Genomic DNA, 19,536 nt, shown 5'->3' on the forward strand with positions numbered 1-19,536 from the left:
CCTCTCCCTCTCCCCCTCCCCCTCCCCCTCCATCTCCATCTCCATCTCTATCTCTTTCTCTCTGCTCCCATTGATGAATGGACTCTACCTGGATCTTTCATTTGGCAGCTTAGGCTATCCATTCTGTAACTAGCAAGCTATAGCCATCACTTGAGAACATGAGGATGATGCTGTGGTTTCCATGGCAGAAAGGAGATTACTAGTTCCATTTTCTCTGTCAATTCACAAAGTAGCCTCTAGCCTGTAAAATGGAACAAAAATCTCATATCTCTTTTAAAACTTCTGGAGAAGCTTGAAGACTTTGCTATTAGCTAAGTCATAGACATCAAGAATTTTCTTCTAGTGAGACATCATCTGATTCTTGAACACTACTATGTGAAATTCATTTGACTGCTTGCACTCAAAATAAAGAAGGAAGAGGAAAAGGAGGAGGAGGAGAAGGAAGAGACAATAGTAATGTCAGTGGACAGGGCAGAGTGACTGCATTGTTGTGTGAAGACAGGAGAATTTGCTTGACTAATAATACCCTTTGCATGTTATGTGCTGTGATATGAGTGAGCCCATTATGAACCCCATGTGAAGGGTGACAGGTCTGTGCCAATATATTCCATGTAGTCTAAATGGTAGATGTCCAGTCATGTTGAAATTGTTGCTTTTGGTCTTAATTTTAGGGAACAAAGTCTTAACTATACCATCTAGATAGGTAGATGACTGAGAGCTCTTAGAACATAGGTCTTTTTATTACTAGTGAATAAATGTGTTCATAATGGCTTTCAGTCTGAGAGAACAAGTCTGCCTTTGAGTACTTGAACTCCTTAAAGTCACTCGGTAGCCCAGGCAGGTCTAAAACTTGTGATTCTCCTGCCTCAACCTGGTGGGATTACAGCCTGCACCACTAGGACTGGCTTCAAACTTTTGCTCTTATTCTTGCTTAAAAAAGGAAAGATCCTTCTCCCCCAGGCTGCCTCTACCTTCTGTAATACAACTAGTGTAACCCTAACTCCACCCCTCTGCCAATTCTTTCTTATACATAGTCACTTCCGATGCCAAAGTTCAAGTTCAAATCTGACACCACCCCTTTCTTTATCACTTCTCTCCCTAACTTCTTATCAGTCCCTCAGAGATCCAGAGGTTTCTGTCTTAGAAATAAAGAGCCGGTTTAAAATGGTTTGTTTACATCTAAGATGTACTCATAAGAGGCAGTGTTCACTTACATCTCTTTCGATGGCAGATAACATTGAGTAACCATGAAATGAAAGCAACATTGTGCTTAGATCAACCTGTGAATTATCATTCATGGATGTCAAACTGTCTTTTCCAAACTTAAAAATATTCAGAGTATACTACTGAACATCTAAATATAAACCTTAGATTAAACGAATCTAGAACATCTGTTTCTGGTCGTTTTATGAAAGTTGTTCCCCTGGCTCAAGCTAACCCTTTCTGTAGTTCTCTATCTCAGGCTGACCGCAAGAGTTAAATGAGGGCACCTGGCCTGGTTCAGTCACTAGACATGAACTTAGTGGGTGTTTGTTTTTGTTGTATCCCAGTTCTGAATCGATTATACTCCTACTTCTAGATTTCTTGGACCTGTTCTTTGTCAGTAGCTGAAAGAAGAGCTTCAATGCAGGGCCCAGCATCACAATTCCCACCCACTCTGAGCACAGTAGCCCATCTTCACAGCATTCTGCAGCACAGTGTCTTTAACTCTGCTTTTCTCTCTCCTTCCTCTTCTGACATCAGTATTGACAACACCCACAGTGTTCATGTCCCTCAAATCTTCCCAAGGTTTACAGCCCACATGTGCATTTGTGATTCACCAAAAACCAAAGTAATGACAGAGAAATCAAAGTTAAACAATTTCTAAAAATAACACAAATTGGAAAACTTCAAAATGTTAAAGCCATGTGATTTCCTAAACCATTTTGCTACTATAATTTTACAATAAATAGTTAGAGGTTTGATGACTCAACTCATTTCCAGAACATTTTTACCATACTATTTAGTCCCATATTAAAACAGCTACTTTTGTTTTTCTCTGCATAAAGTTATATGTTGTGTCTAAAACAAGAGGGACCTTTGTTTTCTCCTTTAAATTTCTTTTTAACCATTTCCTATGATAGTCTAAAGTCACAAGCTGACATATTTTCTTTGGATTCTCAGACAGAATTTAATTCAGGTCAAACAGTACTTATAAAAACAAATTAACCATTTTAAGCATCACAAAGAACACCATGCTTCTCTGAGTACCTCAGTTGTTGAGATTATTGTGCCAATTGTAGAAGGAGTATGCATGCCCCTTCTATCCAGTCATTTACTAATAATACAAAGGTGATACTTTGATGCATAGGTATGGTTATCATCCCAAAATCATAAGACAAATCACAATTTTAGAATTACATGATTCAGCCATCAATGATGGCCTGAACTGATGGATGAGACCAAGGAAGCAGCTGGAGCACACAAACTCCCTGCTAAGGACTCGGTGTCCCTGGATTGACCCTGCTAAGGACTCGGTGTCCCTGGATTGACCCTGCTAAGGACTCGGTGTCCCTGGATTGACCCTGCTAATGATTCAGTGTCCCTGGATTGACCCTGCTAAGGACTCAGTGTCCCTGGATTGACCCTGCTAAGGACTCAGTATCCCTGGATTGACCCTGCTAAGGACTCGGTGTCCCTGGATTGACCCTGCTAAGGACTCGGTGTCCCTGGATTGACCCTGCTAAGGACTCGGTGTCCCTGGATTGACCCTGCTAAGGACTCGGTGTCCCTGGATTGACCCTGCTAAGGACTCGGTGTCCCTGGATTGACCCTGCTAAGGACTCGGTGTCCCTGGATTGACCCTGCTAAGGACTCGGTGTCCCTGAATTGACCCTGCTAAGGACTCGGTGTCCCTGAATTGACCCTGCTAAGGACTCAGTATCCCTGGATTGACCCTGCTAATGATTCAGTGTCCCTGGATTGACACACAGAATATGAGTTCCCCCAACATTGGGTCTTCAACCTTCCTCCTCTGTCCTTTGTAATGGGAACATCAGCACCTTGCTCTTCCCCAGACTAGAGTGTGTGATGTCACATTCCACAGAGGATCCCCTTTTCCTGACCTGATGCCTAATGACCCGTTTTTTCAGTACAGGCAGTGGCTTTCTTTCCTTCTACTCCTTTACATGGGTTTCAGGAAATGTCAAGTATGGATTTCAACTATGAGAAAGGAATGTTACCAAAAGGACCAGGGTCACCAACCCCAAAGGACTTTGGCTTTTATTCTCAGAACAAAGTCAGAGCAATGAATATCATGGCTTCTCCATCCAGGCGGCTCTGCTGTTTTGAAGAGTTAATTCACTTTTGGAAGAAAACAACTTGAACATCTTTCAGGTGTTACTCATACTAACTTCAATTTTTCCAGCATAGCTTCTTTGGACAATTCTGTATAGAGTTGAATGGACAAGATTTGACATCTGTATAAAATCTCTTCACTGTTTTACTGTGTTTAACTATCCCATGAGCTTTATGATAAAATATCAAACTGCTTTCTTCACTTCAGGGTTTATTGAGTTTGTTAATATACTTATGATTTTTGTGTGTTTGCACATATGTGTGCACATGTGTGCATGAATACACACTATGGCATGCTTGTGGATTTCAGAAGACAGCTTTTGGTAGCTGGAAACTGGTTGTCTTCCTCTACAGTGTGGATCCAGAGATTGAGCTCCAGCTGTCAGGCTTGGCAGCAAACATCTTTCTACTGAGCCATCTCACCAGTCCCAAGCAATAATTTTATGTTCACAGTATTAGTAGTAACTGTAACAGAAAAAATTAAATAAGTTAAAATGAAATTGAACATAAAATACATCGAATCATGAACCACTGACACTCTTGAATGTAACAAAATCTCTTTAGAATCTATACAGTCTCCTGTTTATCTCATTTCTTTGTTAAAAACAAAACAAAAATTTTTTCCCGAAAGGCCAGAATTTCAGCCTGATGAGTTTATTCTTATTTTGATTTTGTCTTCAGGCTAATGCTGAAGCATGCTAGAAAGTGACTCTGACTCTGGAATTTTGTGTTGTGTATGTCTCACAGCATGCTATTTATCCCTCAGGTAAAGAAAGACTAGAGCTGGAGTTGGCATAGGTCCATAGAACTGTGGATGTTGTCCTCCTTCCTCAGAGGAAAGGACCGTGCATCCTGTGAGCTGGGAAACAGGATAAAACTCCAGTTCATTCAAAGTCTGTGGAAAGTCTTTACATCGATCAAAGTTTCCTTGATTTTATATATAAGAAGAAATGTTTCACTGACTACCAAACACAAATTACTTTAGACACTTTGTTGATGTAAGCCCTGGAGATGGAGAGGTAGATAGACAGTTGGGTGGAAAGTTGAGTCTTTATGCTGTGAACAACCCAACTTCTCCCTCAGTCCCAACCATGCCTGGACCTGAGGCTAGGCTCCTCTAAGACCCATCAGTATGGCTGCAAGGCATGTCAAGTTGGGATGATGGTTTTCTGTCTTCTGAGACTCCTATACCATGAAAGTATCTGGAATAACACTACAACTTGCAGAGAGTCTTTGACAAATTCCCCTGGTGTCTTCTAAGAGAAACACATGTGTGCATGTGTGCTTGGGTGTGCGAATATTCCTGAACATTAAATATTTAGGCTAAATAGCAATAAATACTATAAACTCTGAGCTGTAGTATATAGCTTTTATGCTTGGTCTTAACCTTCATGTATCTTTGGATTTGGATGCTGAGATCTCTTCTTTCTCCTTTCTAGACTCTCCTCTATCCACACACATCTTACTTCTAAAATGAGGAAAGGCATGTGTAATAAAACCACACTAAGTTCTAAAGTTTCACATTAGTAGATTACCTATAATCTAATGAATAGTTCTACTTCCTCTAAGGAGTGCTCCTTATTTCTATTTTGATTCATATAAACGTTCATAAAATATTTTTAAGTGCTGATATCCAAAGTTATACTAATGAATGAGGCTGAGCCTACACAAATGCTTTCCTGCTTGGGTCTTAGTCTGGCACTGGAGTACTCGGACTGTCCTTCTTATGCTGGAACCCAAGGCTTTTCCTTCATCTGTCCACAGCCATAGTCCCCACGTTGTTTTAGTCCAGATGTGATGCTACTATTTCTGTGATGTATTTTAGCAACTTGGAAGTGTATATAGTGTACTCGCCGCAATCTTGAATGTTGGAAACATTGAATTCTCCTCTGTGGCAACTGAACACCAGATGGACAAGAGCTACATCTGCAATCACACAGCTCTGGAAAACTGTGAGTTGTTGAACTCTTTCATAGCTTATGCTGAACTGACACTCATAAAGATTCTACAAAGCATGCTCAGGTTCACTTGTATAAAAGTAAGTTGTAAAAATCAGCTATCGAGTTAGGTGTGTGGTTCACACACTCAGGCTCAGCTCTTGGGAAGCAGAGACAGGTGGATCTCTGAAGTTTAAGCCAATGTAGCATATAAGATAGGCAGGACTACACAGAGAAATCCTGTCTAATAAACCAAAAATAAACAAACAAAAAGTAGGCTAACAAAAACAAATCTTTGCACAGGTGAAAGAATAAAATCCACACGTGAGTACTATGGACAGTATTTCTGGAGATTAAGTTTTTATGACTGTTTTATAGATTGGGTTTTAATATGAAAATGCAGAAAATATTGATAAGATGTAACTGACCTATGTAAAAAAAGAAGGAATTAAAATTGTCTTCTAGTGTTTAGAACGTGTATCAATTAAAAAGTAATAAAAACGTGTATTTTTTTTTACTGCATGAATTCCATTCACTCATTTATCCTGGGTTAATTAATTTTTCATTTTTCTTACAAAAGATGCACATTATTATTGCTCCAAATCAAATTTTCTGTCAATAATAGAGTTTTACAAAGTACTTTGAATAATTTAAGACATCCCACTGATTTTTCTCCAGTGACATAGCTTTTTCCTATTTAGAATGTATCCTGTTCTTTTTTTTTTTAATTTTATTTTTAATACTGGCATACACTCCCATAGTTTCTTATTTGTTGTGGATTTCATTTATAGTCTAGAAAATCATAATACTATTTTTCAAGTATTTTTCTTCCACTTTACTTATTTAATTGGTCCAAACCTGTTTCCTGTATCTAAGATACCTCCTTTGTACCCTTTGTGGCTTTGGAAGTAGTTTGTAATAGAGCAGAGAAAATGTTTAAGGTTAACATAGTGATTGCCACATATCTGCAACCCTTGAGGACACCTTCTCCAATTCTCCAAGGGTAAAATAATTGATTAGCACACAAGATACTAAGTTACTAGACAGGAAGTAATAACTGCATAACACCATTGATAAGATACATTTGTTAACACCACCACCCAAGTCATAGCTGAAGTATTATCTATAGCCAGCAGAATGAGAGAGAGACATACTGTTGGCTTATGGTATTATTTTTGCATTGATTAGGCACATACCTGAGACAAATAACTTTAAAGGGAGAAAATACATATATGTTTGCTCGTGGTTTCATAGTTTCTCATTTATAGTCGCTTGGCCTGTTATTTTAAGCCTATAGCAAGTAAAATATCAAGGCAGGGATACTGCAAACCGTTCACCTCATGTTGACAGGAAAGTGTAAAGAAAGAAGAGAGGAGGAGTCCAACATCCTTTCAAGAACACAACGCTATAAGCTAATTTCTCCCACTGGCTTCTACATCCTGAAGGTTCCAACACCTTTCAAAAGTACCACAGTCTGGAACAATCCTTGAATGCATGGGCCATTGGGAGACAAACCATAATGGCTGTATAGAAGAATATACTTAGAAACAAACTAAAATAATTATTTTGATCACTGAAACCTGTTTTTATATAGCAGGAAAACTAAATAGTTCACAAAGGAGTACTATTAATATGTATATAATTAAAATTCCAACCCACTTCCCAGAATAGCCACTTGTAGAAAAATTTGTTTATTTTTGCATTAAAATTACTTAATAACTTCATTTTAAAAGAATTATCTCCAAATTGAGGCCATCTATTTTTTTGGTTATGTTTGTTGTCACCATTACACTCAGAACACAGTCACTTCTTGCTTGAAGTGAGTTATCTCCCACCACTTACTCCACAGCAAGGGTTGATCTTTACTTGGCTCATTCAGAAACAACCTAAGCAATGCATCCGTGGGCTCTCAGTCTCCTCCTTGTCCTCCATCATTGACCTCTCTCCTCTTTCTTCTCCTTCTCTGTATTTCCCCATCCATTTTTCTTTCTCTTTCCTCTTTCCTCCCACCTAAATTTCCTGATTGGCTTCCCTTTCCTCTGGATAAAGACCATTAAGACTGAAACTTTGTTTCCAAAGCATTATGCGCAACAATACATCCTCATGTTTTTACATGTTTTACATGCTTGGAATGTAGCAGACACTCAAAGAATATATGTCAGATGAATGAACAATATCTGAAAGGAAACAAGCATGCAGGTCCATAGGAGATAACATTCAGCAATGTATTGAACTAAAGTGACCGCAATGATATTACAATTCAGTTGAGACAGTGTTGTAGAGAAAACCAACAGATAACAGTGAGACAGTTAGGGGACTTGAATACACTCCAGACATCATATACCAAAATGGATTCTTAAAAACTTGTTTTGCATTTATTTATTTATGTACGCACTATATGACATGTGTAAAGGTGAAAGGGCAGCTTGGTTCTCTCCTCCTACCCAGGTCCCAGGGTCAACCCAGGTCACCAGTCTTGACATTAAGCACCTTTGCCCACTAAGCTTTCTAACTGGCCCTGTAAAGAATTCTAAATGCTACAAATTTCACTGCAAGAAAGTTTATGAAACTACCGAGTGAAACACACTTACAAAATCCTGAGGTGTGAAATAACTTTACATTCAGAAGACAAAAGACGAATGATCTTTAAAGGTTGTTTTTAACTATAAAATTTAAAACTCAATGGACATTTTATGAAAATGAAAATGGGAGAAAATATTTGTAATGTATGCATCAAAGCATCACTCTCTCTAAACATAAAGAGCTCTGTATCAAACTGGCTACTTTAAAAATGTAAAACTCCTGGTATCCATGAAATTACATTTATCTTCTTGGACTTTCATTGGCTAATAAAGACAGAAGTGGCAAGTATTTAAAGGACAATTAAATAGTTTACTTTCTAGAAATAACCACATAATAATCATATCTAAATGACTCCAACCTATTCCTTGTGCGTTTAAAATATTTAGCATAATTTGATGAAATCTGTGCTGACATCCCATAAGCAATGGCACACCTGCACAGCTATTTCTTCCTTTCAGACCTTTTGGTTGTGTTGTGCTGTAGCATACAGCAACCACAGTTTACTCAGTGGAGGCAAGAACAGAACAATCAAGAAGAGGCAGGAAGAACTGACACTCACTCAACAGTGGCTTCTTTGGATACCATGAAACAGTCTTATATTTATATAATGTCAGGTGCTGCAGTTCCATTTAGATATTTCGCTTTTCTGAAAATAGAGTTGTTTTCATTGTCTTCTAACAATGATCTACTGATTTTGCAGCCGCCTCTTTGCTTTGCATTCAAGCAGATGAGCTGCAGGAAGCTCTCACCTCACATTGTGTAGTCACTAGAGGAGAAACAATTATACGACCCAACACAGTGGAAAAGGCTACTGATGTCCGAGATGCCACAGCCAAAACGTTATATGGCCGTCTCGTTAGCTGGATAGTCAATTGTATTAACAGTTTGCTGAAGCATGACACATCACCAAGGTAAATGTTTTATACAACTGTTTTCTACAAATGTTAGGCGGTGTATCTGTTTTGGATGTTCACTACGTATTGACCAATGTGTGATGGACACTGTGTGATGGACACTGTGTGATGACAACTGTGTGGTGTACACTGTGTGATGGTCACGGTGTGATAGACACTGATTTCCACTGTGTGATGGACGCTGGGTTAGGGTCACTGTGTGATGACCACTATGTGATAGACACTATGTTATGGAAACTGTGTGATGACCACTGTGTGATGGACACTGTTTGATGGACACTGTGATGACAAATGTATGATTGTCACTGTGTGATGGGCACTGTGAAGCTCACTCTGTGTGACAACCACTGTGTTATGGTCACATTGTGATGGACACTGTGATGGACACTGTGTGATGGTCACTGTCTCACTATAATAACCACTGTTTGATGACCACTGTTTGATAGTCATTGTGTGATGGACAGTGTGTGTAGGTCACTGTGTGATGGAAACTGTGATGGACACTGTGGGATCATCACTGTGTGATTGACAGTGTGTGAAGGTCACTGTGTCATGGACACTGATGACCACTGTGTGATGGACGCTGGGTGATGACAACTGTGTAATGGAAACTGGGTAATGGTCACTATGTGATGACAACTGTGTGATGACCACTGTGTGATGGTCACTGTTTGATGGACAGTGTGTGAAGTTCACTGTTTGATGGACAATGTGGTATTCACTCTAATGGACACTATGTGAAGGTCACTGTGTGATGGACACTGGGTTAGTGTCATTGTGTGATGACCACTATATGATGAACACTGTGTGATCATAACTGTGTGGTGGACACTGGGATAATCACTGTGAGATAGACACTGTGTGATGAACACTGTGATGATCACTCTGTGATCACCACTATGTGATGGAAACTGTGTGATAGTGTATGTGATGGACACTGATGACAACTGTGTGAGGGACACTGGACGAGGGTGACTTGCTATGACCAGTATGTGATGGACAATGATGACCATTCTGTGATGGTCACTTTGTGATGGTCCCTATGTGATGGACACTCTAATGGACACTGTGTGGTGTACTCTGTGTGATGGTCACTGTGTGATGATCAATGTGTGATGGGCAATGAGGCCATAATGAGGCACAGGTACAGGCAATGAGGCCCTAATGAGGGCACATGTTCAGGCAGTGAGACCCCAGTGAGGACACAGGTGCAGGCAATGATCAACTTATCTCTCTTAGTAGCACCATCACATTATCATTCCATTTAACTATGAAATACCTTGATTGTTATACTGAAAAATGTGACAATGTTAGTAATCGTGGTAGAAAGTTTTGCATCATTATTATCAATTCGAATGTTCTTTTAATTAGACTATGTACCATTAAGTGTCTACCATTTTACACTTGTATAAAATGTCAGTCCATTCTTTGTTGTTTCATGGGCTTAAATTAAGCCATGACTATTAAAGCAAGATTATTTTTTCAACATTTAACTTTCACTGCACGCTGCAGGAATAGGTGCTGTGACTTCTATTGAAATTTGATTCTCAAATGCACAAAACACGGTCATAATAATCACTGCAGCCTGCTTATGAGTACTGACACCTGCTTATGAGTACTGACGCCTGCTTATGAGTACTGACACCTGCTTATGAGTACTGACACCTGCTTATGAGTACTGACACCTGCTTATGAGTACTGACGCCTGCTTATGAGTACTGATACCTGCTTATGAGTACTGACAGCAGGCCTTGTATCCATGGTTCTTGAGCCTCACTTTTGAAAGATAGGAAATCATAGCCACTGTTGACTAGATTTGCAGAGATGATTGTCCTTACATTCTATCTGACTTCTTTTTCTGCTGTAGGTCTTAGGAGTTTTAAGAATGTTTTATGTTGAAAAGCCTATCTTAACATAACCTTGTCTTTATTTGCATCTTCTTACTAAACACAAAAACATCATCTTACACACACTTCACATATGCAATTCTTCATTATTGTCCACTAAAGCATATCCTATATCGTATTATACAACTAGGCTATCTAGATTATCTATTGTTGCCCTGTGGTCTTAACTCTCTGGATATCACAATTGTCCATGAACGTCCCAGCAAAGCCCTACTAGGCTGAGTCTCAGATCATAATACTGTTTTCCCAGAACGACTTAATAGCAAAATGGCTTTTTATTCATTAGTAGCCATCTCTATGACATTAAACATCTTGTAAAAATGGAAGCATCTAGGAATGTTTCCACATTCAATACAATGTAAACAAGAGGACTGGAGCTGCTAGACTCACTTCCTTAGCTCTTGTCTGCAGGTGTAGCACTAGATGGTACCCAGAAAGGGTGATGTGCTAAAAATCTCATTGTTACACGTCTACTAAATAATAATTGCCCTACATTAACCAGAACTAGCTGAGACTTAGATTTTTTTTTGTTGTTGAAGTTAGTTTAAAAAACGGAACCAAGACCTGCTGTGATAGTTTAGTTTAATTCTGTCAAGACAGACACTAAGATTTGTTGTTGTTGTTGTTGTTGTTGTTGTTGTTGTTGTTGTTGCTGTTGTTAGAGGCAGTGTGGTTGTGCACTCTAGGCTGGATTCTCCTACCACAGTTTCCCTATATGCTGTGATTATAGATGTATGACTTCATACTCAGTGGGATTAATGTTTTGGAGGTCTTAGATTTTCACTCTGAGCTCAGACTCTTTCTCCAAATGAGGCAGTCCCTGAAGATTCCGGCTGCAAGTCCTACCTCTTCCAGACAACATCGAGCATGGACTACACTGACTAAAGGAGGACACAAAGGGAAGCTTTGTTGTAGTTTGATTTAAAGAACACAGAAAAAGTACTTCAGTCTTACTCACAGACATAAACATTTTTTAGTGAACAGAACTAGTTGTATGGAATAGCAGAGAGAATGAATATGAGATAATTCATCTGTAAAATAATATTTACTTGTATTTTAAAGTTTGTTTGTTTGATTTTTATCCCTTGTGTTAGTTTTTGTTTGTTTGTTTTGTGAAGCAGGATCTTACTGTGCATCCCAGACTTGAACTGTTGAGCCTCCTGCATTCTAAGTGCTGAGAAAACGTGTGTGCACCACAGCTGGATAATGAGAAGATGAATTCCTACATATTTGTATCTTTCTCTATATTACCACTTGATCTGTATTTAAATATGAATAAGAAAATGGATAACAGTTCTTTGAGACTAATTCAGACATTTGTAGAAAGACATTTTCAATTTTAAAATAATGTTTACTTTTCTGGTACAGTTTTGATTGTCTGTGTGTTTACAAAGCTCTGAATGTCGGCCAGGTTGTCCTATGATGCTTGGCTGGCATAGATTTGTGACTTTGTGCTTCCAGCTCATGGCAGGAAATCCCCACTTCTATTAAGGTGTATACGATGCTGGGAGTGGGTTCTACAGCAAGGAAAATGCCTTTCTACTTGCATAGTAAAATTAGTTTACCTCCATCATCTTTGTTTTCTGAGAAGAAAGACTTGTAATTAATTCAGTCACCAATAGGAATTCTGTGACTTTCTGCTTCTTGTTGCCTCTTAAAGAAACAAGCAACAGCCCAACAAACACTTCTTTAATTCTTCCAGTGGGAATGAGGAGCTGAGCATCGGCATTCTTGATATATTCGGCTTTGAAAACTTCAAAAAAAATTCCTTTGAGCAGCTGTGCATTAACATTGCAAATGAACAGATCCAGTATTATTTTAATCAGCATGTGTTTGCATGGGAACAGGTATGTTGAAGTAAGGATTGAAGATGTATATGTGTGTGTGCATGTTAGTGCATAGAATAAACAGTACATTGGCCATACACTTCATGCCTTAACATTCAAAGGCAAGGAAAATGTTTACTTTTCTCCATGTCCATAATAAAAATGCAAACAAAAAATACAGTGTGAATTTGGTTTGACTAGACATGTGATGTTCTAAGTTCTTCACTCAAAACCAGTGCAGTTCTCTTTAAAACTTGACCACTGTGAGCCTCTGCAAGAAGACATTTCCTCTGTGCCTACTAGCATCTATTATTTTTTTAGAATGCTCTGCTGACATTCCATTTGAAATTTCAATATTCACCTACAATGCATTAAACTTTCGAATCCTAGTATCCAGGCAACAGAATTCAAGATAATGGACTTAATGCAAATGCCATGAAGCAGTAATTTTGTCAAGTACAATGTATAATTTATGATTCAGCTTCAACAATATTTCTCTTTAGAGAAAGTAGAGAGTTACTTGAATTGCATTTGGCATGCTGTCATATTAAGACTATTTAAATTATTTTATTAAATCTAAAAGAGGCATACTTAATATCAGTCCATATGTCATTTGTCACCTTCAAATTATGTTACTTTGGTGTTAGCTGATTAGAACTGATGTTTTAATTTAAATTATGTAAATTGGAGATGTGTGAGGTTTATTATTATTATTATTATTATTATTATTATTATTAAGAAGGTTCAGACTTTGCTTCAAAACTCCAGTTTGAAAACACAGATCACAAAGGAAAATTTGTCAGTCTTGGCACACCTTAGTCCAAGCAAAGGACACACATTTAAGAGAATGTATTGGTTCAGTTCTCCCTCATCATTCAGTGTCTTACTCTTCCTAATCCTTTTCTGGTCCCCTCGCCACCTCTCTCCATTAGTATCCCCAAATGCTCAGATATGTCATTCAATCACCTTAACAGTAAGAGCAAATAGAAACCTTCCATTTTTTCTTTATTCTGCATGTCTGTATGGAGAAGACCTTCAGTCTATCATCCTCGAAGCCAACCTCCAAGGAAGCATATTTAACATCCCTTTCATGGCACTGACTTCTTTCCCCACCTCAATATACTTAGTACACAACATCTGTTTCTACCTTGCCTACTACACTAAAGTGGCCCAGCCTTATTATTAGTATGGCCTTCTTCATTAGACCACAAATTCCTATGTCCAAAATCAATATCATCTCATACTCTTATTCTGGTGCTTTCATATGCTGATGTGTCTCATGTTTTTAATACATATCAATTAAATCAGTGTCATTTTGCCCTAATGCCTCAGTAGAGAACTCATTCAAACAAAAGACTGAAATAAGTAGCTTTGTTTGTCTATGGACTTTACTGTAAGGGAACAAACAGTTCATGTTCATGCATCACCCACCTGATACATTACTGGCTTGCACTGTCACACCACTGTCTTCGCTTGCTCACAGAGTTAAAACTTGCTTGTATTGTGGCTAGCCTTAGACCCATGTACAGATGGATGAGCTATTACTGATATTTACATTGTATAAAATGTTGATGTTTACAGAACACATGGACTGGTAATTGTTCATTTCATTCATTATCCTAATGTTTTTCTTACATCTTTGGGCTTGCTAAAGAAAACTATCCCATAGCAATATGGATATCTTTAAATATCTTTCAGAGGTTTAAAAGAATTACCTCTAAATTACTACAACCCCCAAAATGTCCAACAGTTTCTTTACAAGTAAAGCACTTGTCTTACTTAAAACAAACAAAAACAAAAAACAACAACAACAAAAAAAACATGGCTAATTCTATGTCTGTGAACTCTAAACAATGGTTTACTATGTAAGTTTTTTTTCAGTTAACTCAATTTAAATTTTATTTCAGTGTTTCATAGGATACTTTAGGAAAATTAGTTACAAAGATATTTTGAGTACCAGCCTCCGGTTTTACTACTACTACTCTGTTTTAGGAGTAAAACATCCTTTTGTTATACAGAACCAGTCAGCTGTAGTGTATTAGTTACATTTCATTACTGTGACCAAAATACCCAAGAGAACAACCTAAAAGGAAAGATATTTTGTTTAAGATTTGTGAAAGTTCCAGCCTGGTTGCTTGCCTGTGTGTTTGGACATCTGGTGTGTAGCTTGTGGTTGACAAAAAACTGGAAGGACCACAGGTTTGCTATAACCTTCAGAGGAATGTCCATTAGTTACCCACTGTCTGCAGCTACTGCTAACCTCCCAAAGTTCCCATCACCTCTCAAAAATAGCACTTCCAACTAAAGGTCAAGCCTCAACACATATTTGTAGACATTCTCAAACTATAGAATGTAATACAAGTTTAGTAACTAATTTATGATGGTATCTAAATTGATAGCTTCCCAAGTAGACTGTTACACAATGGAAAGTTGATGTCCAACTAATGAACTACTTGGCTTATTTTCAAAACACATAACCATTCTCTGGCAGCTGGGCTTCTTTTCTCTTCATAACCTGCTTTTCTATGGACATTGATTAAGTAACTTAAGATGTCTTAACAGTCAATCCCAAGCATCCATAACTCATACCTCTTTCTTTTTCTTATCATTTAGATATCCTATGATAACACTGTTTTTCTAGTTTGCCCTGGACAATTTTTTGCATATATTTCATATGGTTATTATTGCTTTATTCATCCCTGGCTGTAGAACAAATTTATATACATACACACATATATATGTACATATATACATACATACATACATACATTGATTTTAAGAACATTTAAATCAATACTATCTAAAAACAACAGTGAGACAGTTCAGTAGTAGATCCTCTCCCTGAAAATAGGACCATCAACCAAAGAGTGTAGCTTTAGAATCTTTTTAAAATATATTGCTAAAATCTTCCTAATGAGCTGTGGCTGAAAGTACATGGTCTTCTCAATTGTATTAGTTGTATAGATGTAACACTCATGCTTGCCTTCGCTGTTATATTTGTAAAATAGATACACTGTTGACTTTCATATTTTCCAAAAGGCTCTTGGTTGATAGAGCCTAAGGAAGCAAAATCTTATCTGATTTTCAATGAGAAGACCATAATCCTACAAGAGCCCATAATCTGAATTTCTACAAGAAAAAACCAAGAATAACCAAGGTCTTGCTTGTGTTTGAGGTGTGTGTGTGTGTGTGTGTGTGTGTGTGTGTGTGTGTTTTGGTTTTCTTTCATGTGAGAGAGAACCAAACAGGAATCCAAATGTGTTAGAAAGTTTGAATTGTGTGTAGTCACATTTGCTGTGTTAGAAATGTGTGTCCATTTTCAAAGGTTTTCTATGTTGGCTCTGTAATAGACTTTGTCCTCTGATTTAATTTTATAATGGGCTTATTGTGGTATAGAACACATGCACAATGTATGAAGCTTCCCTACAGATTACCATTTTGAACTGAGAGAAAAACACATCAACCATAGTTTAGGTTGGAATAAATGCCACTCTTCCTAAGAACCACTGGCCACTCTGTATAGCTATGTACTTGCAAGACATTGTTTTGAATACTAACAACCCACTCTGAATACATATATTCCTCTTAATACTTTGGATAAGCCTTCTTCATGCATTAAAGTAACACATCTGACTAGCAATTAACTGGATTAAAATTGGATTTTAAGGTGATGTGTTCATATTTGTTTCTACACAGAGATAGGCAATTGCATATATCATTAAATAAGCCCCCGTGGGTGAGAGCTGACCTGCTCTTATCTTGTGGAGACTTTCTGGCCCAGAGCTCCTGAAATGTCTCCACCAAATTCAATAAGTTCCCACTGGCGGGTCGTTACTATGCCAACCCTGTGCTTGCCTTTAACAGTTTCAACATTCCAAGTTTTTTTGTTTTGGGGAGGGGGAGTTGTTTGTTTTTTCAAGACAGGGTTTCTCTGTATAGTCCTGGCTGTCCTGGAACTCACTCTATAGACCAGGCTGGCCTCGAACTCAGAAATCCACCTGCCTCTGCCTCCCAAGTGCTGGGATTAAAGGCGTGCGCCACCACTGCTCAGCTTCCAAGTTTTGAATTAAAGCCTTTGATTCATTTTGAATTCATCTTTGCATATGGTAAGAGATATGGATTTACTTTCATTTTCTGGATATGGATATCCACCATGAGCCAGCACCAGCTATTGCATAAATTACCTTATTACTAGTGTGTAATTTGAAACTTTTCTCAGGGGTCACGGGGACATGGCTGTGTATGCTTCTTACTGGGTCCGTTATTACTTTCTGTTGATATATATTGTCCGTTTTGTGTCAGTACTGTGCTATCTCCGACTCTGGAACTTTGTAGTATAATTTAAGGTCAGATGACATTTTTCTAGCAGTTTTTATTTTGGTTTGGTTTGGTTTGGTTTTTTGTTTATTTGTTTATTTGTTTTGCTGTTGCATGTGTTTTTCTTTTTCTTGCCTTGGATTGCTTTACTATCTTTTCTGTTTCCATATGATTTTTTAAAATATTTTTTCTGCTCTGTGAAGAATGTCACTGACATTTTGATGAGTATTTCACTGGCTCTCCAAATTGCTTTTAGTAATACAGCTGTTTCTGCATTATTGATTTTGCCCAATCCATGGATATTGGATGTTTTCCTTTGTCTAGTGTATTCTACTTGTTTTTTTCCCCAGAGTCTTAAAGATTTCGTTGCATGAGTCCTTTACCTCCTTCTTTGGGTTTATTCCTACATATTTTAACTTCCTTGAAGTTCTTGTCAGTGGGAATTGCTTTCTTGGCATGTTTGTTATTGCTACATAGAAAAGCTATTGATTTTTAAATACCAATTTTATAAACTGCAACTTTATTTAAGAGTTCATCAAATATGCAAGTTTTCGAGTAGGACATGAGAATGCTGGTAGAATATTTGTCTTCCATGATCCATGATATGGGATCAAGACTCACCACTGCATAAATCAAGCATGCTGGCCCATCCATTATTTGCTGTAGTTCACTCTCCCTTCAAACCTCATCCAGCTTTGCTTCCTATCCTATCTGTATCGCAGAACTTCCCTTTTCAGCTCTCAGGGGTTCTCATATGAGCAGTTCATGACAGCTTCAGCCAATGCTTGTCAAGTCATTGTGGCAGCATGCCAGCTGGGCCTTCTGCCAACCCAATTTTAAGTCTTTCCGAAAAACAAACAAAACTCCAATACAACAAAACCCAGAAAACCTAGATATAAAATACAGAGCCTCCCAAAACAAAACAACTACCAAACTAAAATTAATTGACCCCAGTGTCATTCCATTGAAGAACACTGATTTTTCCCTCTCACAGCAAGAATGAACAGTTCCATTGTTAACCTTTACCCTCATTCATTCATCCATTTTTAAAATATAACAAAATAAAATATAACAAGAAAATGATGATCACATTGAAGTTAGACAAGACAGATCAACAGAAGGAATAGAACCCAAGAGAAGACAGAGAGCCAAAGATCCAGTCGTTCTCACACTCAGGAATCCTATACAAACACTAAGCTGGAAGCCATAATAGAAGCCCAGAGGACCTGGTGCAGACCCTAGCAGGCCTTGTGCATGCCACATCAGTCCTTGTTCATACAAGCCTTGCTAATGTTGATTTGGAGGGCCCTGTTTTCTTGGTGTCCTCCATCCTCTTTTTCTGCCTCCTCATCCACAAGGTTTCCTGAGATTAGAAGGGAGGGAATTGATAGAGAAATTCTATTTAGGGCTGAGTGTTCCAAGGTCTGTCTCTCTCTATGTACTGTCTGCTTAGGGTCTCTATATTTATTCCCATCTGCTGAATGAGGAAAATTCTCCCGTGAACAAGTCACTAGTCTATGAGTGCATCAGAATATCATTAGTCATTTCTTCACTGTGGTTTCTTTTTTTAACTAGTATTGTTTGAATCTGCCCTAGGTTCCTGAGCTATCTAGTTACAGATTCTCAATTGCTCAAGCAGTGTCCAGTATGGATTCTATGTTGGGAAGTTGGCCTGGAGTCAGATCAGATTCTGGTTGGTCACTCCCACAAGCTTTGTGCCACCTTTGCCCTAGCATATCTTGCAGGCAGTATACTATTATAGGTAAAGGGTTTGTGGTTGTCTTGGTATTTACATGTTTCCTTGATAGCATGCAGAGCAACTGTAACAAAGATGCTGACACTAGGGTGTAGGCTCTGTGTAAACAGCAGCTTGACATCTCCGTGTTCAATGAGTTATGTAGGTGTTGTCATTAGGAATAGGACCTTCCTGACTGAGGAGACCAACTGTTGGCAACAGCTTGAGTTCTTTGGAGATTCCCATGGGGCTTCTTTGGCCAACAACTCAATTAGATATAATCCAAACTCTGAACACTTCATTTACTGAGAAGAAATGGCCAGTTGTATCTGTCTCCCCCATTATTTGGTGATCTTATTTAGATCATCCTCATATATGCATATATTTTAGGAGGTTTCCATATTACCACTCCAATGGTCCATAATTTTATATGTCTCTCTCCATATTCCTACCCACTATCCTCTCTTGTGGGGAGCCACAGCTGCCACCCTACATATATATTGAACACCTGGTCTCCAGCCAGAGCAGGGAGCATTGAGATAAACAAGCCTTAGTTGGAAAAGCTGGGTGCCTCTAGTTTTTGATGCAAGCTGGCATGATTTCTCGTAGCCTATTATGCTTTGCCACGTAGCCGGTGCTGATTGGGACCAGGGAAAGTATTTAACCCACAAGGGCTGGGGGCTGGATATAGATAGGAGTTAGTATGTACACATAGAAGTAAGATGTATGTAAGAATAGGAGTAAGTAAGATGTAGGAGATAGAAGTAAGATGTATGTAAGAATAGGAGTAAGATATAGGATTAGGAGTAAGTATATAGAGAATAGTAAGTATGTAGTGATTAGGAGTAAGTATATAGTGATAGTGAGTAAGTATGTAGGGATTAGGAGTAAGTATATAGATGATAGTGAGTAAGTATGTATAGATAGGAGTAAGTATGTAGATATAGAAGCAAGATGTATGTAAGAATAGGAGTAAGTAAG

At 38.2% G+C, this 19,536-nt stretch overlaps 1 protein-coding gene across 1 annotated transcript in view; it reads left to right on the top strand.

The window, feature by feature from the left end:
* The window catches only part of Myo3a (myosin IIIA), a 216,471-nt gene that overhangs the window by 132,780 nt on the left and 64,155 nt on the right, over nucleotides 1–19,536 (top strand). Inside the window, exons 17-19 of the mRNA XM_031369160.1 lie at nucleotides 5,162–5,288; nucleotides 8,557–8,767; nucleotides 12,380–12,524. Of these exons, the coding sequence (XP_031225020.1) occupies nucleotides 5,162–5,288; nucleotides 8,557–8,767; nucleotides 12,380–12,524 (483 nt within the window). The remainder of the gene's footprint in view (nucleotides 1–5,161; nucleotides 5,289–8,556; nucleotides 8,768–12,379; nucleotides 12,525–19,536) is intronic.

Source organism: Mastomys coucha, unplaced genomic scaffold (assembly GCF_008632895.1).
Source record: "Mastomys coucha isolate ucsf_1 unplaced genomic scaffold, UCSF_Mcou_1 pScaffold15, whole genome shotgun sequence".
Classification (NCBI taxonomy): Eukaryota; Metazoa; Chordata; class Mammalia; order Rodentia; family Muridae; genus Mastomys; species Mastomys coucha.